Source organism: Cuculus canorus, chromosome 1 (assembly GCF_017976375.1).
Source record: "Cuculus canorus isolate bCucCan1 chromosome 1, bCucCan1.pri, whole genome shotgun sequence".
In the NCBI taxonomy this organism is placed as follows: Eukaryota; Metazoa; Chordata; class Aves; order Cuculiformes; family Cuculidae; genus Cuculus; species Cuculus canorus.
Window position 1 is genome coordinate 92,939,782 of NC_071401.1, and position 24,027 is coordinate 92,963,808.

General features: G+C 43.5%; 1 protein-coding gene across 2 annotated transcripts; it reads left to right on the forward strand.

The window, feature by feature from the left end:
• The first annotated feature begins 713 nt into the window (after positions 1–713).
• On the forward strand, positions 714–23,873 carry RIPK4 (receptor interacting serine/threonine kinase 4). Of its 2 annotated transcripts, none has more exons than XM_009560917.2 (8): positions 714–950; positions 8,878–9,169; positions 16,830–16,978; positions 17,773–17,822; positions 18,889–19,047; positions 20,022–20,128; positions 20,648–20,900; positions 21,745–23,873. In XM_009560917.2, exons 1-8 carry the CDS (start codon positions 763–765, stop codon positions 22,914–22,916), a joined length of 2,370 nt encoding a protein of 789 aa, XP_009559212.2. In that variant the 5' UTR covers positions 714–762; the 3' UTR covers positions 22,917–23,873. The 2 variants fall into 2 exon arrangements, with proteins under 2 accessions (XP_009559212.2, XP_053907544.1); XM_054051569.1 differs by lacking the exon at positions 714–950 and adding an exon at positions 4,096–4,242 and having other exon boundaries at positions 21,745–23,871.
• Positions 23,874–24,027: the final 154 nt, after the last annotated feature.

Genomic DNA, 24,027 nt, shown 5'->3' on the forward strand with positions numbered 1-24,027 from the left:
ACCATTCCTATCTGCCACTAAACCATGTCCCTGAGCACCTCGTCTACCCGTCTTTTAAATATCTCCAGGGATGGTGACTCCACCACCTCCCTGGGCAGCCTCTGCCAGTGCCTCATGAACCTTTCTGGGAAAATTTTTTTCCTGATATCCAGTCTGAATCTCCCCTGGCGCAGCTTGAGGCCATTCCCCTTGTCCTGTCCCCTGTCACTTGGGAGAAGAGGCCAGCTCCCTCCTCTCCACAACCTCCTTTCAGGTAGTTGTAGAGAGCAATGAGGTCTCCCCTCAGCCTCCTCTTCTCCAGGCTAAACAACCCGTTCCCTCAGCCGCTCCTCTTGTTTTCGAGCCCCTTCACCAGCTTCGTTGCTCTTCTCTGGACACGCTCCAGGGCCTCAATGTCTTTCTCACAGCGAGGGGCCCAGGGCTGAACACAGCACTCGAGGTGCGGCCCCTCCAGTGCCGAGCACAGGGGCAGAATCACCCCCCTGGACCCTCTGGCCACGCCGTTTGCTACAAGGTCCTAATTAGCGTCTCCCCGGCAGAGGTGTGGGGAGAGGCAAGGGCTGAGCCCCCCGCCTTGCCCCCGCCCCGGGGACAGCCCAGGAGGTGTCTGTGCAGGTCCCCCCGGAGGCACCGCTCTGTCCCCGGGGCGGTGCGGGGGGCGTGCCCGTCCCAGGAAGTGACGGCGCACCTGTCCCCCCCCCGCACACCTGACTCAGCCGCGCGGGCGGCGCCGCAGCCGGGAGCAGCCGGAGCCGCAGCAGCATGAGCGCCGCTCGGGAAGGCGGCTCCCCCTGGGCCATGGGGCTGCTGAAAACCTTCGAGGAGAGCGAGTTCAGCAGCTGGGAGAAGATCGGCTCCGGAGGGTTCGGGCAGGTGTACAAAGTGCGACACCTCCACTGGAAGACCTGGCTCGCCATCAAGTGTTCGCCCAGTCTCCATGTGGACGAGAAGTAAGGGGAGACGGGGATGGGAAGGGAGGGTTGGGATGCGGCTCTCCCCGCAGCAGAGAAACTCTCTGGGTGACCTGGAGCCCTCCGTCTGCGGGAGTCATGGGAAGATTTTCCAGGACCTGAAGGGGCTGCAGGAAAACTGGGGAGGGACTGTTTACAGAGGGTTGTAGTGATAGGACAAGGGGCAGTGGCACTAGACTGGAGAGGGGCAGATTTAGACTAGACATTAGGAAGAATTTCTTCACCGTGAGAGTGGTGAGGCACTGGCACAGGTTGCCCACGGAAGTTGTGGATGCCCCATCCCTGGAGGTGTTCAGGGCTAGGTTGGATGGGGCCTTGGGCAGCCTGATCCAGTGGTTCATGTCCCTGCCTATCACAGTGGGTTGGAACTGGATGATCTTTAAGGTCCCTTCCAACCCAAACCATTCTGTGATTCTATGATTCTAAGACTGAGGGCTCCCCTTCCACAGCCCTGGCCTGCTGTCAGGTCCTTGGGGATGTCTTTGAGAAACAAACGCAGTGATACAGAGTTAACAGATCTTGAGAGGGTGCATGAAATGAAGAAACCAACCCAGCCCCACGCCAAGAGCGCTGTAGCTGCCGCCTGTCTCGCTGCCCTGTATAGCAACAGCAGCGACAGGGAAGAAGGTCTGGCTAAATGCAGCAAAGAGGGCTGCACGGTTAAATATTCCCACGGTAAACGTGACATTTGTCACACTTATAGGAAGCCCAGACCAACACCTTTAGTTATATCGTACATAATGGCGCTGGCCTCTCTCAAAGAATAAGCTACATCGCTTGGCAGCTGGGAAAGAGCCACCACTCGACTGCGCTGTAGATCTTGCCTATTCCCTGAGATCCATTCGGAAAGCATTTTTGCCCTGCCCTGGTCGAGTGTGTATTGGCTTGTGCTAAAGTGCTACGCCTGCTGCAGCTCCAAAGGTCGTTGCAGTCAGTCGCGAACGGGAAATGTAGGAGAACTGGAATGGGATCCGGGGGTTTCTCAGGCCTGCTATGTCTCACTCCTGTCAGTTCCCACACCGTGAGAAAAGCCAGCCCTTTAGCCGGCGTTTGCAGATGCATTTGTTGTGACACCTGTTTGGTAGGTGCTGGCGGGGTGAGCAGTAGGCTCGGCGTGGGGGACATTGGGGTGCAGGCATTGCAGATGTGGACGTGCTGTCTTTTGGGACTGAGTGCTGAAAGGAGACTTGCTGGAAAATAGATTCTCCAACTTCAGTTCAGGGTCAGAGCTTCTCCCTGCATATGCCCAAGATGAGTCCTCACTGGGTAGTCCAGTTTGGGACTGTATTTTATTGTAGGTAAAGATACCACATGGTGAGAAACTCCTTCCAGATCATCTGCCCTCTGTAGATATCTGTGCCCCATGGTGGAGGGTGGTCAGCTACACTGTACTCACACGGTCTCTGTGTGGTGGGGGGTTGTCGAGTGCAGCTCTTCTGGGAGCAGAGGGCTGTCAGATACATCCTAGAAGTATTTCTAGTAGTGATTTCCCAGCAGGTCAGCATCTGTGCGGAGGGAGATGAATATGGCTAAGTTGTGTTCGTGGAGTTTTCCAGCTCCACCTGGGTCTGCAGTATCTCAGCCAACTCATAAGCTGATTCTGCAGTTCATTTTTTTGAGATGTGGGTTTGTTCAGTAACAAAGGTTTCCTTTGTTGCAGTTCCTGCAGGAGGAGGGAGATAAGTTGGGCCAAGATTTAAAACATTTGTGAGCCCATCTTCTACAAGATGACTAGGGCAGTGAGACATCTTGCCCATTATCTGAATTGCTGACTTTGCTGTAGGCATGGCTTATATAGCATAGCAAATAAGATAAAAATGTTCATCCTTTAAAAGGGGGGAAGGAAGGTTTAAGGTATGCATAAGGTAACTGCTGTCTGGGAGTAAAAGGGATAAGACCTCAAAATTGCCAAGTGTTTCATTGGGTTAACCCGCAAACCCTCCTACCGTTAAAACTTCGAAGCAAATTTCAGACTTGATGCTTATTGAGGCCCTATCAAAACTGCATTGTAGCTGACTAATTTTGCCATTTAAATTAAAGCATCTCTTAAAAAATATGATAGAAAATTTGTTATACTTTTCATTTGCAGAATGCATTTAGAAATTTACTCAGAAGTTTTCGGTCAGAGACAAAGGATGCTGCCACCTACTGTAACAAAGACAATTAATTTTGAGAGCTGCTACCAAATCTCTATATTAATATTTCCAATAAACAGTAGAGAACTGACTGTCCCTCAGTTGCTATGAAGTGTGTATATACTGGAGAGACTACACAAACATGCAGTGCCGTAAACAAAAATGCTTTGAGAATTTGAGATCTTTGTGGGCACAGGGCTCCTGCAGCTCCTGGTTAATTTACATAATTCAGTCCTTGAAACACTAATTTGTTAGTTTTACTGCAGAATTTATTCTTCAGGTGTTTAAGAGAATCATTAATTAGAAGCTGAAGGGTCCCTGGCCTTTGAAAAGTCTATTTCAGCAAAATTAAAGCTAAGATGAATATGTATATTCTTCTTTGGTTCTAGGCTGCTCTACCAAACCCCTTTCAGTAGATGGTAACACTGCCACCCCACCACTAAAGAGACTTTTCACCTGAAACTTTTCTTAGAAAAGTTGTGCTGTTCTAATGTTGGAATGGGGGTCACAGACAAAATAAAACACTATCTCTTTAGTTCACAGGTTGAAACAAGCCTATGTAATTAGATTGTTAATCCAGGAGATTAACGTGACTAGCTGTGTCTTGGAACCCTGAGAAGCAGTAGAGTTAGAAGAATTACCTGTGGTATCAGAAACATTAAATGAAAAAGAGGGCATTTTTCATTTGTTTGCTTCGTACGGCATTAAAACCTCATTTGTGCAACCTTGTCACAGAGGTGGTGATACTCTGGAGCCTCTCTTATTGTGTTTCTGCAGACAGTAAGAGATTTGAAGTAATTCCCTTGGCAATTATCACCATTTAGAGCCAAGTGGTCTTAAGCAGAAGGAAAACTAAATGTGCAGTCAGAAGTGGTTTTACCTTAAAGTCCAAGCCCTCTCAGGCAATCGAGCCAAATTCCATTCCTATCTCCTTATTTGCGCCTACTTTCTGTCTCCTGAGATCACATTTCCCATGTGTGACTCAAGATGGGGAGGTTCAATGGAAGCCTGAAAGAAAGTGTGTGACCCAGAAAGGTGGATGGGAATCTCCCCCAGGACTCACAGTGGAGAGTGCAAAGTCTCTTCTCCTTACCCTTGTTGGCCAGGATGGAAGCATGGACTGAAGAAAAAGGATGGTGAGCTCAGAGAGTACAACCTGAAGGCCTTTGTGGATTTCTTATAGGTGAACATAAATGTACTGAATGTTAAGGATTATGAGCGATGTTAACGGTTCACAGAGAGGACCTTTCGCTGGAGGCTGTAGCCAGTGGGGCTGGCTACAGGGTGTGGAGGTGGAAAGGTCTGCCTTTTTAATTGGAAAAACTGAAAATGAACAGAGTCTTCATATACCTCTCCATGCAGGTCCTGGATTTGGGAATGGAGTAGAATGTAGAAATTTAGGATGTTTTAGAAATGCCTTGCTCTTAGCAAATTCTGTATTATTTAGGTGACAGAGGTGAATGTATGTTTGTTCTGGTGGTTTCTGGATGAGTAGGTAGAACTTAATGCTCGCCTTGTGCTCCCTAAAGAGCAGAGGTGAGCCTAGCTGCCTGGATAACCCGTAGTCCTCTTGTATCAGGGAAATACAGCAGAGGTCTGTTAGCAGGGCTAAGACCTGTGTTAACCTGAAAGAAGGGATTTTCTTCCTTCCCTTCCCCACCCCTAACGTATTCTGCCATGTAGTGTTTTTTTCTTCTTGTTCATATTCTTTTCTTAGAGTGAAGGTTATTAAAGAGTAGAGGTCACTGTATGCTGTTAAACATCTGCTGTAATGTGTGCAGGATTTCCTGAAAAAATCGGTGTTGTATTTTTGTGGGTCCCATCTGCACCACCAGCGGTTTGTAAAGAGAGAACTTGCATTCCTCATTGCTCAGAAGCATGGCTCTGCAGGGCAGGATCTCTCTCCCCTGGGTTTGGAGAAGCCTGGCTGCTCTGCTTCTGGAGCTGGTTCACACAAATGGCCCCGTTACTAGTTTCAGGGCTATCTGAGTTTCTCTGAAGTAACATTAACTGCTCTGTCTCAGACTCCTTAAAAGAACTGTGGTGGGAGAATATAAAACTGCAAGGACTTTTTTGTGCTTTTAAAGTTGTACTTTTATAACGCAGTATTATCTTTAGGGCATAAAGATTGGATACATGCAAATGCATATATAGTTATAATTCTTGCTGTTCTTGTGGCAGGGTTTGTGGTACAAAGGTTGGGTCCTGGTCCCTGGGGGTGAGGCAGTATGAAGGAGTAAGTCCCTTGTGTCTCCAAGAGAATCCAAAGAATGCAGCCCTGTCTATTTGGGGGTCTGACTTTGAGTGGCAGCAGAAAGCTGGTTTGGGGATGTCTGAGATCCCCCATTTTTGTAATATTTCCAATGCCTTTGAAAATGGCTGATCTGTCATGGGCTTTCTCACTACAGAGATGCTGTTTGGCACTGAACCTAGATCTGAATATCTTGATGCATGTATCCCTGTCCCCTAATACTTGGTAAAGTGTATGCACCCTATTATTTACACGACCTCAGTGTCCCGTGTGCAAGCTTTTTCTTTTATTTTCATTTTTTAAAGAAATTTTTATTCCCATCATGTTCTGATACAGTGCTTGAGGGGGAGGGGAATGGAGCCAAAGTGCTTAGACAAGATAATTCTGATTCTGTAATTGTAAAGGTGTTGAATAACAAACTCCATTATAACAGAGACTAGTCTCATGCCTCTTGACTGAGGAACCTCAAATGGAGCTTTTCTTTTCCTCTGTTTCGGAGGGTGGTGTTTCTTGGTGATACAGCAGAATAATTTCTAAGTACTAGGAGTAAATGAGCAGCATACCACCCTGTTTCCTTTGATCTGTTAAATGTGAACTTAAAGGAGACCTACAGCATCCTTTCTTGCAGCCTTGGCACTTGGGTTTTGAGGTGATGGGTGCGTTGAGTACACCTGAGACTGTGCTGAGTGCCAGTAGCACCTTGGCTAAGGGCAAAGGAAAGGGAAAGACCTTTCATCTTTGACTGATGGAGATCTTGCTTTAATGAGCTGTTTGTGTTAGTACTTAATGCAAGTACGATCCAGCATTTGGCTAATGAGTTGTACTTTGTTTCTTTATTTCTTTTGTCTTCATTCCTTTTCTGTTTTCTGAAGGTGACAAGGTCCTATATTTGAAAACTGACATATCTTGCTAGCTATACCACCGGTGGATTCAGTTTTGAAGCTCTGGGCATGGGAAGATGCTAAAGGTGGCAATTGTCATACGAGGGTTTTATTTAAACAGGCAAATTAGATGAAGGGCACTTGCCTGTTAATTAGTCAGTTAATTCAGTCAGCTAACTAGATCTAGTCTAAGCAGAAAAGAAAGCTTTTAAAATTTTGTTGAAACTAGAAATTCTCTCTCCATTGGGGAAAGTGCCCCATTTTGAGCAGCTGATGCCTGTGATTCTGGTGGTGCTTTCTGAGGCTATTGTTAACCCAGGAACCTCCTCCCCAGGAGTCTAGTGGTTCTTGTTAGGCTTTAGGTGTTGCTGGGTTCTTGCCTTGCCTTGGAGGGCTCAGACAGCTATTTTACATCCCTGACTCCAGAGCTCAGCCCGCCGAAGCCTGGTGAATTATGCTGGCTATGCATGTGGCTTAGGGGCAAGGAGTTGGTTGTGTTATTCATAGGCGCTCCCTTCCAGCGTGCCAAAGAGCAAACTAGGTACTTGTCTACAAAGGCAATTATTTCACAAGAAAGTTGCTTTAGGGAGCAGCAGGAGCCAACATGGTTAACAGAGAAAAGATTTCCCATATCTTTTTTTTTTTTTTTTTCCTCCCAGCATGTACCTCCCTCTTAAACTTTTTCAGCCTGATCATGCCTCTCAGATAGGTCTGATTCTTCTTGCTAGGCTAGACTCACCCCTAATGTGAAATGTTAACTGCATGGGGTTATTGCAGGCTGCTGCTGCTGGTGAGGAACAAGCAGCAGACTGCATTCCCAGCCTTGTCTGGACAAACATCAAATCTGCACTTCCTGCAGCAGGTGAAGCAGATGGAAAAGGGATGAGGTCGCAAGAGTGTCCTAATGTGGAGTCTAAGGGCTCCACAGCACCTGAAATTGGTCCTCCATGGGAGTGCTGAGGGTACCTTGCAGGCTGTGTTTCATAATGAGTGGTGCATGTTGACCCCTTGGTCATCCAGACATTGAGGTCGGGGAGACACACACTTGAAGGGGAGACTTCACTGTGCTAGGATTGGACTTGGCATTTGCTTTTGAGGATCAAAGAGTGCTTCTAGTTGCGATTTAAAAAAAAATCAGCAGTCTGATTGAGGCGATAGAGGCTCCCACAGTGGCAACTGGCACCACTTGTTAGTGGCACATGGCACAAACTGTGATTGGGTCAGGATTGGTCCCAGGGTGTTTTCCAGCTCTCAGGGACTGGCAAAGGAGGCAGGCGACAGAGCTTTCTGCCTTGCAGAGTGCATGAGCATCCTTCTTCTGATTAGTTGTTGTGGCTGCTGTGAATGTGCTTGCTTAATTTTAAATATAAACCCTGATGTCTTGCAGGAGAGCGGGTCATCTCAGATTGCCGTCATGGGGTGAGGGAAGTGTCAAAACAATGTGTTTTTTTCTTTTAAAGTAGGACTCTGTTTACCAGGGTTCTGCATTAAAACTTTGTCCTATTTCTTCAGGTACTGTTCTCTGTTTAATAGTATACACATCTTGGGGACATTACAAGAGCTGTCATGTAATAAGAGAGGGTCTGTTCAGGAAATATTATCTATCTGACCTCCCCATGTCCTCTTTTGCGAATTGGTGGGTGGCAGCAACAGTGATACATCATCACCTGTGGCCCAGAGCCACTCTAGTTACATCCTATTGTCACTAATAATATAGTTTTTGACAGACTGGAGGGGTTTTTTTACCTATTATGTGTGGCTCCTCTTTGTGAGTGCAGTCCACCTGGGGAGAGGACCCTTGTTTCAGCTTTACAACTCAGTGCCCAGTGGGACCTGACTGAAGGCAAGGCCACGTGTGAGATGCAGAAGGAGGGCATAGCAATTAAGGGTCTTGACCTGGGAGGCTGCAGCTTGGACTTGAGTAATGCTTAGCACTCTGCGGGGTCAGGCTAAAGTGACCTGTCAACAACCCATGGGTGCTCATTACATGTGCCAGTTCTGGGCCTGTTACATCACTGAAAATGGAGTGCTGGGAATTTTCAGGATCTCCTGGAGCCGAGTGAGCATAGTGTTGGAGTTGCCAAATCAGGGTTCTGAGAACAAGCAGACTCTTGCTGTGTCCCCCAGCTACAGCTTGCTCCCCTTCATGGCCAGGGATTCCTCTCCTAAGGCCTGGGTCTGCCTACTGGCAGTCTGTGCCAGCAGTGCGGCTGAAGCAATACTGTCTCTGCTCACTCCTGATTAATGCAGTCTTATGACTCACAAAACATTAATGACTTTAGCCCAAGGAGTTACAGTGGTGGTAAATGTGGGTACTACATGTATCGTCCTCATTTTGAGCAGCGCAGCATAAACATCAAAGTGGGAAGTTGGGCTGTATGCTAGGGGTATTTGTGCTGTTGAAGTGTACACCTTGCCTGTGGTTCAGTAGCTCAGAGCTGCCTACCATTAGAAGCATAAAACAAAGTTAAGAGATGTGGAAATGTGCCTGGAATACAGGCTGGTGAGATGTAGCATGGTTCAGCCAGACAGTGATCTCAAAGTGTCTTGTTCGGTTTCATAGGAAATTATGTATTTTATGCATTTTTGCAGAGGGAAGAAACAGCTACTCCATCCTTCATCTGTCCTCTTTTACCTAGGGAGCGCATGGAATTATTGGAAGAAGCTAGGAAGATGGAAATGGCAAAGTTTCGCTACATCCTTCCTGTTTATGGCATCTGTAAAGAGCCAGTTGGCTTGGTTATGGAATACATGGAAACAGGATCTCTGGAAAAGCTCCTGGCTTCTGAACCTCTGCCCTGGGAATTGCGCTTCCGCATCATCCATGAGACGGCTGTGGGGATGAACTTCTTGCACTGCATGTCCCCTCCACTGCTCCACCTGGACCTCAAGCCTGCAAACATCCTGCTTGATGCCCACTACCATGTCAAGGTATGCATTGGGCACTCTGCCAGGGACCTACCTTTTGATATCCTTGCATGGCCCCTGCCTAACTCAAAGGCCTGAGAGAAATCAGCAGCATTCCTTCTGAATTAGAAAAACGCTTAACTCAACACCTCTGGCCCCCAAACTTGTCTACCTAATTTATGGACCGTTTTGGTACATAAGTAGAGGGAGTGAGGGAGTTCGTGAGAACTCTCATAAAGTTTTATAGAAGGATGCTAGTTTTGCGACCTGATGGGTCTTGCTATAAATTTTCTTGTAGCAGAGTCATGTGATGTGGCAGACTAGAACAGGAAGAAAAAAGTAGTGTGAACCTCTAAATCATCTATGGTGCTTCTACAGCTTCCAGTGGTGACTTTGTTCAGTCTAGGTCCTCCTGGTTTTGTAATAAATACTCAAATCTCATTTATGGCAGGAGTCCAGAGAAGCCTTCCTAGAGGCAACTAATTTTCTTCTTTTATTTGGTCAGAGCATATGCAGTGAAAAATTGTCTCTGTCCTGGCTGTGTATGCATTCCAGAGGTCACTTAGGGCAGTATTTGTAGCTGTATCAGCATGAAATTCTTTTTGTTATCCATTTCCAGAGCAAGCTAGCAAACTTGCTGGCCTTCTCTCTTTATCTGTTTTGACAGCTGGACTGAAGAGCTTGTGCTTGCTTTCTGATCCTTCCTTTTGGAGAGGAAGGAGATTGAAGTACATATTGTTCCTGATTTTCTTTTTTATTTTATTTTTTTTCCAAATCAGTGGTCAGACTCTTAACCGTAGAACTGCAGGATTAATCATGCTGGCTTGCTGATAAAACTCAGTACAAGTAGTCATAGTTTTTTTTATCAGTGCCATCATCTCTCTGCTCCCTGTTTTCCTGTCCCACTCCAAATGGCCAAATGGCATTGGTCTTGCTGTAGCATTCTAAAATTAAAGTTTTTGTTAAATGAAAACATCTCTCCTGAGGTTATGAGAGAGTTGGAGCCATCATAGGTGTGTGCCTCTCATGAAATCACACCTGTGACACTCAGCTTTTTCACTAGACCTCTTAGTGTTCTATTTCTTAGAAGGATTTTGTTTGTGATATAGGAAACTTCTAAATGTGGTTCATGCTGTTATGACCAGAACATCAGGACCTGAACTGTTGCAAGTATATTCTCACGCATTGGTGGCGAGAGGCCTTTGCTAAGTATTTATTTACCTAAAGTTTATGCTTGCTTGCATAACTTCTTAAATTCCTAATTCTTGACTCATCCATGAGCCAAGATATGAAGGCTGTATTTTTCTCACTGCTTCAGGAGATTGAAATGCTGCCTGATATTCTGCCTGCTATATAGCCTGTGTCTGGGTGGTGATGCAATACAAGGGGGCAAAGTGTAGAATTTACAAAAAAAAAATAAATGTTTCTGGTAAGGTTGTTGCTGACATCCATAAACTGTTGCTCCTGGCTGTGCGTATGAAACACATGAAGGTCTTCAGATCCTTTCCATTAAGTCCAGAAGAGAATGGTTTCATCAAAACCTTTTTCCAGCCAGCGGTCTTTTACACCTGCAGGCATCTTGGAAACCTTTCCAAGGAGCAAAGCAGACATAGAAACCTATATGCAAAATAAGAGATGTACCTATTCTGTGAGGCGCCTCCACTTTAAAACTGTGGCCCCAAACCTTCTTTTTGTGTGATATGAAACTTTTAATTAAATTTCAGACCCTGCAGCTTGATTTAATGTGCATTTTCTTGCTGGAGGGCTAATGGAGCTGATGATTGAAGTGTTTTTGCGTTTTAAATGTTAGCATTAATTTAGTAGGTGACCTGTCCCACATAGAATCCTAAAGTGAGTGAAGAGATATTGCAGACTGCAAAAGAAGTGTTTGGAGGTAGGGACAACTCTTATAAACTGTTTGCCCTTGAGCCAGGAAACAGACGGTCTTCCAGTGGAGCACATTAGAAATGCTTCTGTGCCGTATTCCTAGTTAAATGGAAACACCCTTCTTTTACGAGCACAATGCTTACTGTAAAAACCCCAAGTAAGGATGATGACTAATGCAGTAAGTAGTGTTGTACAGAACTTATCATCAAATGGGTGCCTCCATATCATAAAGACATCTCCTGCGTATTACATAAGTGTGTGCTGAATTTTGTTCTTGAGAGGATAATTAAGAAGATGGGATTAGTCTGAGCACTGAGCAAGGCTATAGATAGACAGATATTAACTTTTTCAAAGGCATGTTGGGAGATTCCTAGGTGATTTTAAATATATGTATATTATATGTACAATGCAATGTAAGGCTTTGCTATTTTTTGAAGCATGGACGCATGCACCCATGCATGCCTCTTCCCTTACTGGTGGTAGAACTTCGTACTGACAGGAACTTCAGCAGGGAGCTCCGTTCTCTGCCGTGTCCTGCTCCATCTTGGTTGCCTTAAACACTGGTTAACCTGGGGAGAATTATTCCATACCCAGGCAGGCTTTGCTGGCAGGGAGCAGCCTGCATTTTTTTTTTCCTTAATGTCAACCTATTACTTCTATTTGTACCAACAAGATCCTTCTTGCCTCTTTCTCCAGTGTTCCATATATGCAGCCTTCCAGTACTTACTGGCTGTCTGACATCTAAATTGTTGCTTGACTGGACAATGTCTTATGAGCTGCTTCAGCTCTCCTGCCCTCTGTAAGCATTCTGCATGTCTCCCCTGAGCTCCCTGTGATGTGGCAATCCCTTGCAGGGAGCTGGTGCTGGGGAAGCAATGCCACATTCCAACACTACCCTTGCCTGCTGTTAGTTTGCTGGTTCCCTGCTCTGATCTGATCTCTCCCTAGGGCCCTCGTTAGGAGAATGCACTCCCCTCTCCTGATGCAGTAATCTCATATGCTAGCTTGTTGTCAGCTATCATGCCCACGTTCCATCTTTTGCCGTGTCCCAGGTTTCCTATCTTCAATATCTCATGGTTAAGAGTGTTATTTTTTGGTCAGGTATTTAAAATGAAGTCAGCCTGCAACTTAAAACCTCTAGGCAAAAGCCTTATTTGTAAGTTTTTGTTTCTGTTACTATCCAGCCTGGTTTTTGCAGCTCCTCATCTTGTCATATATATGTGTATATATACACACATGTGCCTGTATACATGCGTGGGTATACATACGTACACAGAGGCAAATCCCACCAGTTATTTTTTATCTCACAGATTTTGTTTTTGAAGATCTTGAAGCGGGATGAGCTGGTCTGAGCTGTGCACTTTAAGCTCCTTGAAGTTGCTTTTATCCCCTCCTCCTCCGTGTTTCAGTTTAAACCAGTGTGAAAAGTGAAGTTTGCTACTGTGTTGTGCTGCACTGATGGTCTTACATAGGTGGCCGCTGTAGTCTTCGCCTTTATTTGCTTTGGCTGAAGAAGAGGCTGCAGAATTTCTAAGTGTGGAGTTAGAAACCTACTCAGACACAAATTAATTTATCAGAAAGCCTAATGTAGGTTGTTAACTGTAGGTCAAAGTAATACCCAGAGGCCAGGCTTGGTAAAGAGCTGTTGTCTCTTTTTATTAGACTACCTGATGTAGTTAACACAGACACTTTTTTTCTTTTTTTTTTTGATTAGCTGCAAATGATCTCCTCTTGTTAGAAATAAGAACAGGCTTTTTTTTGTGTGTGTCCTTTTCCCTGTTTCCCGTGCTCCTGATCACTCCTGTTGGGCAGTTGTTACATGACTTTTTTTTTAATTCCAACCAACAAAACTCATTTTCAGCTGGATCAGTTCTCTAATTGATCTAATTATGGTGGCACTGGGGAGGGAACAAGACCATCCCTGTTACAGAAACGCAAATTTATGATGGATTAAAATGAATGTTTGACGGCTGCTTTGGTTTCTGCTGCTTTCAAAGACAGTGTTAGAAGCATCACACCTTGAAGCATCACACTTTTGAGGAGTTAAGTTTTTAGGGCAGGTGGGAAAAGGATGGAAATACAGTTTGTTTCAGAAATACTTCTTTTAGTAGCTAATGGAAGTGTGTTTGTGAACCTTGAAGTAAAGGAAGATGTTTGAAGTGCAGGTGCTTGTTGTTTCTACACTTATTCCTAATTTTTAGTAGTCCAAACCTGTGACCCATGTAAGTCTCTTAAAAAAAAATTCTAGCATTTCAGAAAGAACAAAATTGAAACAACAGTCTTTTTCCCCTGCTCCCAGAAAAACAGACAAGACCACTGAGCACCCAAAAACCCAACTGAAAAATGTGGTGGTACTCTTAATATCTAAGTGCACAGAGACTTTGGACAGAGGCAAATACGAGATGTGCCAGCAGAGATTAAAAATTAATCTCATAGCATTGTTACCTCTTTGATGAAGAAAATCTTTTGGTGAGCTCGGTCCCCGAGTCCATTGCAGTGGGTTCTTGAGTCTTACTTGCAGAGAAATAACATGCAGCATCAGAAGCTAAATGCACACTTCAGGGTGACCTCTCAGGAATTACCAATGAAAGCACTCTCCAAGCACTAATATTGTTCCTGGGAGCTAGATCCCTGCGGTGTTTAGGAATAGCTGACTTTAGTAACTGTTGTAGTTACATGCGTGTATGTACAAGTTTTTGGGTTTTTTTTAAAAAAGAGTTCAAAATATAACTTCATAAACTCAAAGCACCTAAAACTTTGCAAGGGAGTGGTTTTTACAAACTTGAATGGAAACACTGACCAATGACAGAAGCAGAGAGGGGCTTGTGTAGACAGTATGCTCAATTTAAAACAAGCCAAACTAAAAAAAAAAAAAAGAAAAGGAAAAAAAGATGATCTTCAGATCTTGGAATCTCTTAGTAAAGTAAGTGTTACTGGGAAGTGGGCAGGAAAGCATAAGCAGCTCCCCTCCCCTCTTTCTACTCGTGTTTGTTCTCATGCAGACCTTTAAAGAGCAGAGACTAAGCGAGCTGTCTGAACACGAACAATCCCACTGTCTGCGTGGGCTTTGGCCAATGTTTTTTCCCTTCTTCCTACCTCTTTGCCGCGTGTTTTGCATGAAACAGTCTGTCGCCTCCATGTCTCCTCTTAACTCTGCTGATATTACATATGCTTTTGAAGGATAGTAGGACCCACTTGAAATAACTGATGTGAAGAGTGAGATTATGGGTTCTGTCAGATTGTGGGGCAGGACAGATCCTGGGGTGGGCTGCAGGGGCTAGCGGGGATGTGGAGGAAGAAGGTGGGGAGAGGTTCTCCACTTTCACTACCTTGGAGGAAGAAGTGGGAAAGGTTCTCCACTTTCACTACCTTCACCAGCAAAGGTTCTTTGTATTGCAGAACTAGGTACCTGGCAAGCAATTTAAAGGCAAAATAGGTAAGTTAAATGACTGTATCTTCCACCCACTGCACAGTTCCCACTGATGTTTAAAGAAACCGCAGGACTAAATACACCATGCAGTGTGGAAAATTTACCCTAAAGGAACTACTAAAAGCCACAAAATGCTGTCTGCAGAATCTTATGATTCTGTTGCAGCCTGGAAGATAACAATTCGTCAATTTCCAGTGCTTTCTGCAGAATTTGTTACGATTTAAACTCTGCTCTACAGATGGATTTCCTAATAATAGGTAGAAAACCTAGTCCTTCACAGTACGTAGTGTCAAGTTCACAAGGTAAGGTTCTTCCTAGCCTGAGAGGGAGGCATATGATGTTCCTTAGCTGTCTGTTGGTTTGTAGGCTGCAACTGAAACCTTTTCTATCTAGTGTGCTTAGCCTTCTGTCTTAGCCCCTAGCCTTAGATTCACATAACATAGCTGGTGGCTCTTTATGCAGGAGTGTCACTGTGCTGTCTGTATTCATCTGTATTTCTTAACTTACACAGTAGGAAACCTGGTATTGTTTAGACAAAGAGGAAAGTGTATTACTTTAATTATGCCTGCATGCTATATGGATTTCTTGAGGTGTGTACAAGCCTCTGCTTCACATTAATCAAAGGATAGCAGTGCTTTGCCAAGTTGGATCTGTTCAGACTTGCAGCAGTCTGTTCATTTATTAACCTGTCACCACTGGCTTGTGTGATGTTTGGGTTGTGCTTTTGTTCTCCTGTGGAGCATTAAGTGCCCCAAACTCATGCAGCACTTCCTGGGGTGGAAAATTCAGCTCTTCCCAGGGTAAGCAGGCTTGGAAACCTGGGTTTCTTGACTACTTACTGCTTTGCTGGTCTCCAGTGCTTGTCTTGCTCAGGCGGCCAACGCTCTCCTTCTGAGAATGTAGCCCTACAAGCATGAGGAACTATTCTTCCAGATGGCTTTGCTTTTTGCCCTTATCCTCACATTACCGTACGGATTTAAGATGCAGACAGACAACAGGTTGGCTATACCCGTGTACTAGGATACAAGACTTTTTCAGCTCTTAAGAAAGCTTCTCTAGAGATCTTTGTCTCTGGAAGAAGTTCTTCCTGAAGCTGTGTGGGTTGCTTTGTTCGTTTTATGTCAAAAGGAGTTTCCTAGCATTTGAAGACTGATGGCTGTGTAGTCTGCCTGTTTTCCAGGAGACTGAAGCTGGCAGTAGTTTTCTCCCTTTCCAATAATGGTTTCATGTTATGACTAGCTTTATGGTATCTTTAGACAGAAGCTTCTGAAAGTGTAAAGTTTGAGCCTGTTTAAAAAAAAAAACAACTTTTTTTTTAGTTATGCTTGTTGTTTTTGGGGAGAACTTACTCGAAGGAGAAGCTATAAAGATCAAAAAGATGCTAGGGTAATGAGTCATTGAAAAACCTGGGCATTTATTAGATAAAAAGAATGTATAAGTCTGTTGTGAGGAGGAAATCTTATGTAACATGTAGACACAAATCAGTCAGCTGAGTGGTCCTAAAAAGCTTTGCTTTCAATTTCCACATAGCATTATAGACATTTTTGACCAGTGGGAAAATAAGTAAGACAAAGGAAATTCCTTGTTTATCTGTTTGCTTGATGATTGGTATGCCTTTGAGAGCAAATGAATGCATATTTGTTTGACACTTCAAATTAAAGTGGAGGTGTATTTTCCTTTCTATAAACTTGCTGTCACTTGTCTTGTTCATTTCAGCTGTGTTCAGTGCGTCACTGCACCAACTTGCCATATCTCCTAGTTGCCAAAAAGAATTCCCTGTGTGGGTTTTTGATGTGTGTGTGTGTGTGTTTTGCTTTGAGTTTGGTTTTTTATAACACTTGGTGCCTCTGGTGTTTGGCTCAGTACTTGTTGGCATGATCAGTATAACAGAGATATCTGAGAGAGCAGTTGTCGTTCACTCATCGTAGAGCTCATGGTCTGAAAACAGGTTCTCAAAATACTTGAACATAGCATGCAACATGAGGTTACACGGGGAAAGGGCTGGCAGGACCAATAATTATGTTAGAGTAGTTTGCACTAGCTAAATTTGGCAGTTTTAAATTACAATAAATTGTCTTGACTCTTTGTTGTGTTTGCTATGTAATGGGATAACATGCTGCTGCCTGCAAAAAAACACTTGCTTTTTGTTCTTTTTTAACTTAGCCATGAAGAAAAGCATGCCATAATATAAGGCTTCCAGAGAGAGATGTTTTCTTAGCTTAGTATTTCTCAATGGCAGCTTGCTATATTTTCTTGGGTCATCCTGTTACATCTATCATTCTTTACAGAAATTTTCGTGTTAGTGCCTCCGAAGTCTAATGGCAGTATGCACTTCTCTTACCCTCTTCCTCCTCCACTTTTTCACAGATTTCCGACTTTGGGCTTGCAAAGTGCAATGGCTTGTCCCATTCCCATGACATCAGCATGGACGGCTTGTGTGGAACAATTGCTTACCTTCCTCCAGAGCGCATTAAAGAGAAAAACAGGTGTTTTGACACGAAACATGATGTGTACAGGTCAGTTAACTATGAAAACACTTACAAGCACTTAAAGTAGTACTGTAAAATGAGCCCTCTTTTTCTGGTTATAAAACCTAATTGTGTGTGAAACCCCTAAATCTGCTTTGAGCCTTGTCTTGCAAAGGCTCAGATTTGCTTTGCTGTTTTCTACGTTTTTATAGGATAGAGGCTTTTTAGCAAACTGCAGACGATCCTGTGTCTTGTGAGTTATCACTCCAAGTAACGCTTATTTGTTAGCAGCTTGAATGGGAGGCACTCTGCCCACCTTTAATTTCCCCATCAAAAGGTACATCCTGACCTAGTTCTTGAGTTGGACAAAATTCTTATTTATCTTCAGTTGATTTAATCACTAGGCCTTTGGTTCTTCTTTCATGGTAAGGTTATTAGGAAAAGGAAAGCTGTAGATTAGAAGATATGTCATATTCTGAACGGAGTGCATTTTTTTAAAGTCGTATTGTAGGATAGAAGTATTAAATAAAATCCACAGTAATGCTTCACTGCTCCCTTATTTTGTTGGTATGGAGTAGTTTGTAAATGTTACCAAGAACTCAGCAGCCTCCAGCAAGTTTCTTATGTTTGGTGCCTCAGGTTCTTTCCTGCAACAACTAGAATTTCAAATAGCGATTCTTGGCTGCCTCTTGCTGTGTAGGCAGATGCAGAAGTGAAGGACAAGGAAAGGGAACTTAGGAAAATAAATTATACTTCTGTGAGGTTTTGGCTTTTTTGTTGTTAGTTTACTTTGGTTTTTTAAAGCTTTTCTATAAGTAACTATTTTTTGCATTTATTTGTAGCTTTGCCATTGTGGTTTGGGGAGTTCTTACACAGAAGAAGCCCTTTGCAGGTAAGTTTGATATATATATAGTGGGTTGTGTTGGATTTTTTTTGCTTTCTCCCATTGATATGCGCACTTCCTGCCCCACCAGCCCTGGATTACATGCATGTCCTCCAAATTTCTATAGTCTTGTGTGGTAGACACTTCTAAGCTTTCAAATTCTGATCACAAATATTAAGTCCTCTTTTGTCCTACATCATGAAAGCAGAACACATACTGCCACGGGGCGGGGGCTCATCTGCACCTTTTTGCTTCTGCTGGAGTCTGCTGTACAGATGCAGATTAGTGTGTGGCTTGTGCAGACTTCTGACATGTTTGCAGCCAACGAGGAACAGTGCAGAGCAATGCCAACTGGCAGGCAACTGTGCTGTTTTCAGAAACAGCTTCCCTGTAGAGAGGTTCTGTAGTTTATTTGTAGATTGTGGGTAAAGATTTGTTCTTAAAAAAAAAACCAAAAAAGCAAAACAGCTGTGAGAATAAGCCTTGTTCTACCCCACAGTAAATATACTAATCAACAGGCAGCTATTTATTCTCTATGACTTTTCCTGTGTGTATGACTAGCCTATGCGTAGCAAACATGTGTGAACAAGTTCCAGTCTACTATTAATACCTCTCCAAGTGAGAGAGCCCATTTAGCCCAACGGTTGACTTCATAGTCAAGAGCCACTTGATTGTGTTCTTCCTTCACCTTTATGAAGAGTTCAGGTCCCTGCTCTAAACAAAAGCTGTGGTTCAGTTTTCTTACAGCAGATATCCAAAGAGAGGTAGCAAAGAAATGTTTGAGGTTTTTTTTTCCTTTGCTTCTGTGTCTTTTAAGGGTAGAAAAAGAGCACAGTCACTCTCTGACAATTGTTTTTAACGGATATGTGGGAAGTAGGTGTTACAGCATTGATGAATGTACTATGGGAGAATAAGACCATTTCTTTCTCCCTGTTCATATAAGAAAGAACTCTAAATCTAGAAAAAAAAATGCATGAAAACATATTTTCAGCCTAATACACTGTTAATAATCTTAGACAAAACCAAATTGTTCATTTTGCTGGGATATTTTAATTTGTGTGCTTTTTCTTTACAGAAGAAAACAACATTTTACATATTATGGTTAAAGTAGTTAAAGGCCACCGCCCAGAGCTACCTGCTGTTTCCAAATCCAGACCTCATTCATGTAATAACTTGATCAAACTGATGCAAAAATGTTGGCAAGATGATCCTGGTGAACGGCCAACATTTCAAGGTAAGATTTCCTCGTAACTTGGCTGCCCATTTATTCTTTTATGAGTCACGTTATTGCTCAGGACTCTGTTAATCCTTGGGGTAAATGCTGTGAACTTTTGTGACAGAATAAATAGAGCACATTGTAAGGTAAAGGCAATGATGGAGGCCACTTTTTCACTTGTGGAGGAAGGGATTATCTGGGGACAAGTCTGACCATGACAGTGTTATGTAAACATGTAAGCAATAAGACCTGTACTGAACCAAATTGATGAGCGAAAGCAGACAGGGAAGTTGGGATCATTTTGGGTTATAGGGTTTAATTCCACAAAAAAAGTCGATCCCTTTAGCCAGAACTTACATTTGTTTCTGGTTGTGTGTATCAGGGCATAATGCGAAGCTGGAGTTTTCAGTGCGATTTTCACTATACCGAAGCGTTGAAGGCCCTGGCTCTTGATATTTAGAGTTGTATGCTGAGAAACTGGAGAACAGTTTTTGTTGTCAGTTTTCTGCCAATAAGAGGCAGTTCTGGTTAAAGGCTTGAATTCACCCAAAGCACCTGTTATGAATTTAAATGTGCAGAAGGATCTAGCAAGTGGTATCTCCAGGTAGCTTCATTTAACATTAATGGGAGAGATTTGCCTCTTCCCTCTTTTCCTGCCCAAACAAGGTATGGGGACTGTGAGAGAAGAGGGATCCCATCTTTTTAAAAACGTATGTCTAAATCTGCCAGCAGCAGACTGGTTCCCATTTCACGTTTCTGCAGCATAGCCACCATATAACATGAGTCTGGTCTGCATGTCAGCCCTATGCGCTCTTTGCTTAGCCACACACTTGCACCTGCTGATGAGGTGCTACATGGAGTAGTCAAAATTGGAGTCCTCCTCCCACAATATCTCAAAGCTGTTAAGATCTAATGATGGAGAAAGGCAGCAGGACACCTCAGAAGAGTCTCCTATTAAAAAAACAAAACCCCCTCTCTTGCTTTCTTCAAAGAAATCACTTCAGAAACAGAAGCCCTTTGTGAGAAACCAGAAGATGAAACAAAAGAAATGATAACTCGGGACTTGGACACCAAGAATTCCTCGGAGCAGCAGTCTGAGGTATTTTTCTTTTCCACCTCATGTTCAAGTGCACCAGGTTTTGAGAGGAACAGGTTCCTCTGTGACCTTTAGCTTCCCAAGCAACTTTCTTTTTGCTGCTTTTGAGCACCTTCCTGCCTGGTAGAAGTGGGTCTTCAAAGGACTGGAATGCAAAAGTGACAGCGGATGTTTGGGTGTACTCAGGAAAACCTAGCATGGGCCTTAGACTCTTGAGGGAGAGCAGGACAGTTAGGAAATAACGGCTGGAACTATGTTGGTGTGACTGATCTTAAAAAGCACTGTAGGCAGAAGAGCCATGTAGCTTTAGTGGCTGTGTAAATACTGTGGAAAGCTGCTGTCCTGCATCTGAAAATGCAGGAGACCGAAAATTTTCAGAGACCTTTTTCATAGGTTTCATTTATTAAGAACAATGCTTCAAGGTTGCCTGCTAACTAGCAAACTTACTCTTCTTCCTGCAGGGCCTCATTCTCCATTTTTTTTTATTGACCATTCTAAAATGCTTGTGTGCTTCTCTTGAAGGGAATGTCTGCGTTGTACACACCAAAACAGGAGCCTGCTCTACCATCAGTTAAGGATTACAGCCTCTCAGAGTTGTTGTCTCAGCTGGATTCAGGGATCTCACAGACTATGGAAGGCCCTGAGGATCTCAGTCGCAGCTCTTCTGAGTCGAAACTTGCTGCCAGTGACAAGCGGCTTTCAGGAGTTTCATCTGTAGATTCAGCTTTTTCATCCAGAGGCTCCCTTTCCCTCTCCTTTGAAAGGGAGAGTTCAGGTAATGGTTCCATTTTTCTTTTTGTTTAGTGGGTTTTTTTTGTTTTGGATTGTGTTTTTTTGTAGTTGTTTGGACTGGATATGGGACTTGGTGTGTTAGAGAGTGGTCATATAAAGAAAAGCATTCTGGAAATCACTGTTAGCTTTACTTTCATTTGCCATCAGTACTACAGATTTCTTTACTAGAGCTAGTTATTTTAAAAAAAAATTTTAAAAAGTGGTAGTTCCCAAACATGATCTAGTGAGAAATAATAAATCATGTTTACTTTTGGAAAGAAGTGACCTGAATTCTCATCAAAGCAATTACAGAATCAATCATGTAAAGGTTTGTTGGAAGGGAGGTCACGTAGTCCAGTGTCTTGCTCAAAGCAGGACTAATGCCAATGGCCAGTCAGGTCAGTTGAGTTTGTGGCTTTTTCAGTTATACGAAGCCCAAGTCTGAGCACCATTTTTATCTATTTTTTTGTAAATTACTCAAGCCACTTTCTGAGTAGCCCCCATGAACGCTGTAATAAAGACCTCCCCTGCTGTGCATATACCCCTCTGTTTTCAGTCCAGTGCTGCAAAAATAGACCTCTGTTTTCCAGTTAGGCAAACAATGATTAGTACAGAGAGGACAGACACAGCATCCTTTGTTCTTCATTTGACAAGAAAGGGAATAAGTGCAAGCAGGCTCCAAATCTGACCTGAAATTTTACAGAAACCACTGCAGGGTGGGGAGGAGTGTGAGGATGCATGTGGATTTCCTTGCGGTCAAGTCATTGTTGGCAACACCAGATAGGCTAGCCATGGGCAAGTGAGGTTTGACAGGTGTCAGAATTGTGATGGTGTCTTTTTCCATCTAGATATTGGTACTACAGACATACAGAAGAGGAAATTAACAGAGGCCATTTTATCTGGAGATACTAGCAAACTGATGAAGATCCTCCAGCCTCAGGATGTTGATATTGTTTTAGATGGGAACTCCAGCCTTTTGCACTTGGCTGTTGAAGCTGGTCAAGAAGAATGTGTCAAATGGCTCCTCCTGTACAATGCTAACCCTAACCTCACCAACAAGAAAGGATCCACCCCACTTCACATAGCCATTGAGAAGAAATTTAAAAGCATTGTGGAGCTGATTATGGCAAGGAAAATCAATGTTAATGCTAAAGATGAGGATCAGTGGACTGCTCTTCACTTTGCTGCCCAAAACGGGGATGATTTCAGCACCAAAATGCTGCTTGATAAGAATGCATCCTTAAACGAGGTAGATTTTGAAGGCAGAGCTCCCATCCACATAGCCTGTCAGTATGGCCAAGAGACTATTGTGCGGATCCTGCTGAGAAGAGGTGTTAATGTGAACATCAAAGGAAAGGATGACTGGGTGCCACTGCATTATGCTGCCTGGCAAGGTCATCTCCCTATTGTAAAGCTTCTGGCCAAACAGCGGGGTGCAAATGTGAATGTGCAGACTGTGGATGGAAGAACCTCACTACACTTGGCTGCTCAACGAGGACATTACCGCGTTGCTCGCCTTCTCATCGATCTCGAGTCGGATGTCAACATACAGAATGCACTCTTGCAGACTGCTCTCCACATAGCTGCTGAAACTGGCCACACAAGCACGTCGAGGCTGCTCCTTAAACATGGTGCAGACATTGAGGCAGCAACAGCAGAAGGATACACTGCTCTGCATTTGTCATCTCGCAGCGGCCATTTAGCAACAACAAAGTTGCTCATCGATGAAGGGGCAAGTGTTGTAGCCAGAGGACCTTTAAATAGGACACCATTACATCTTGCTGCAGAAAACGGGCACTCTGAAGTAGTAGAAGAGCTTGTTAGTTCAGAAAATGTTAAAGTTTCTGACAGCGAAGGTTTGACAGCTCTTCATTTAGCTGCACAAGGAGGGCATACAAAAACAGTCGAGGTTCTTCTGAAGCATGGGGTGTACACAGACATGCAAAGATCCACATGTCAGGCCTTGCTACAGCTTGCTCCAAGCAGTAATAGCTCAGCTACTGTGTTAAGTGAGACTTAAGCAAAAGATACAGAACTTGCTTCCTTTTTGCCTGGTGTGAAGGCTGCTGGAGCTTGAGTCATGTGGGCCTTCTCCAGTTGTGCAGTGACCTGCTCGTCAGGGGTGTCAGCTGTTGGACTGAAGGGTGCAGTCAGCAGAAGTGACTTGTGTTTAAGTGCTCAAGTAAGACTTCACATAGACTAAGGGCAGTTGTAAGGCTAAAAGCTGGAGTCTGCCATGCCACCGTCTGTATCAGTCATTCTGCGTGTGCCTGCCCTGTCTGTATATTGACATTCCCTTCCCAAGGATGTTGAGAGAGAAGAATGCAATGTGTGGGTTCCCCCCTGCTTTTTTTAATGTGCCAAACTAATTTAAGAACTAACATTCTGCTTTTTCGTTTTCCAAAAAAAAAAAAAAAAAAGTAGATTCCTGGTTGCCGTGATCTATATTTGGGCTGAAAGCTTCCAGCGTAAAATAAACACAACACAAATCTGCTTGAGATTAACGCAAGAGATGATGAAAGGGCTATTTAAGATATAGTTAATCACATTTCAGTGTCAGAAAGTACTCTGTTTACTGGAGACATTGATTACAGATTTCTATGTACTCAAAATTTATGAGTCAGTCTTATTCACAAGGCAGGATCCCAAAAACACATGAGCAGAAGTAAAAGCTTAACAGTGGTATCTTCATATACAGTACCATCTTATAAGTATTCTAAGATCAATAAGCTGAACTAGGTACTTAGTGGTTTGTCTTAAATGAAACAGTCAAAAGCTAAAATTCATACTGGACTATAACTGGATGGTATGTTCTAACACCATTATACCAATTTGCAAAACTATGTTTGGACGGACTTGATGACTAGACTAATATACTGTGTATATAATATTTCTACCTGTTGTATGCTTTTTTCTACTGAAGAAAATAGATTGCTTAGAGTGGGTATGTTTTAATACACCTTTTAATTTCACATGTTTTGAAGTTCAAATGTGATGTTATTAATAAAAGATTGGGTTCCATATCTGTCTGTATTTTTTAGTTGCTAAAGCAACTGAAAACCCACTGACCAGCAGCAGCACACAACACAATTTTAATGTCTTTTATGGTGTTGAAGCCTGAACCGTTGACA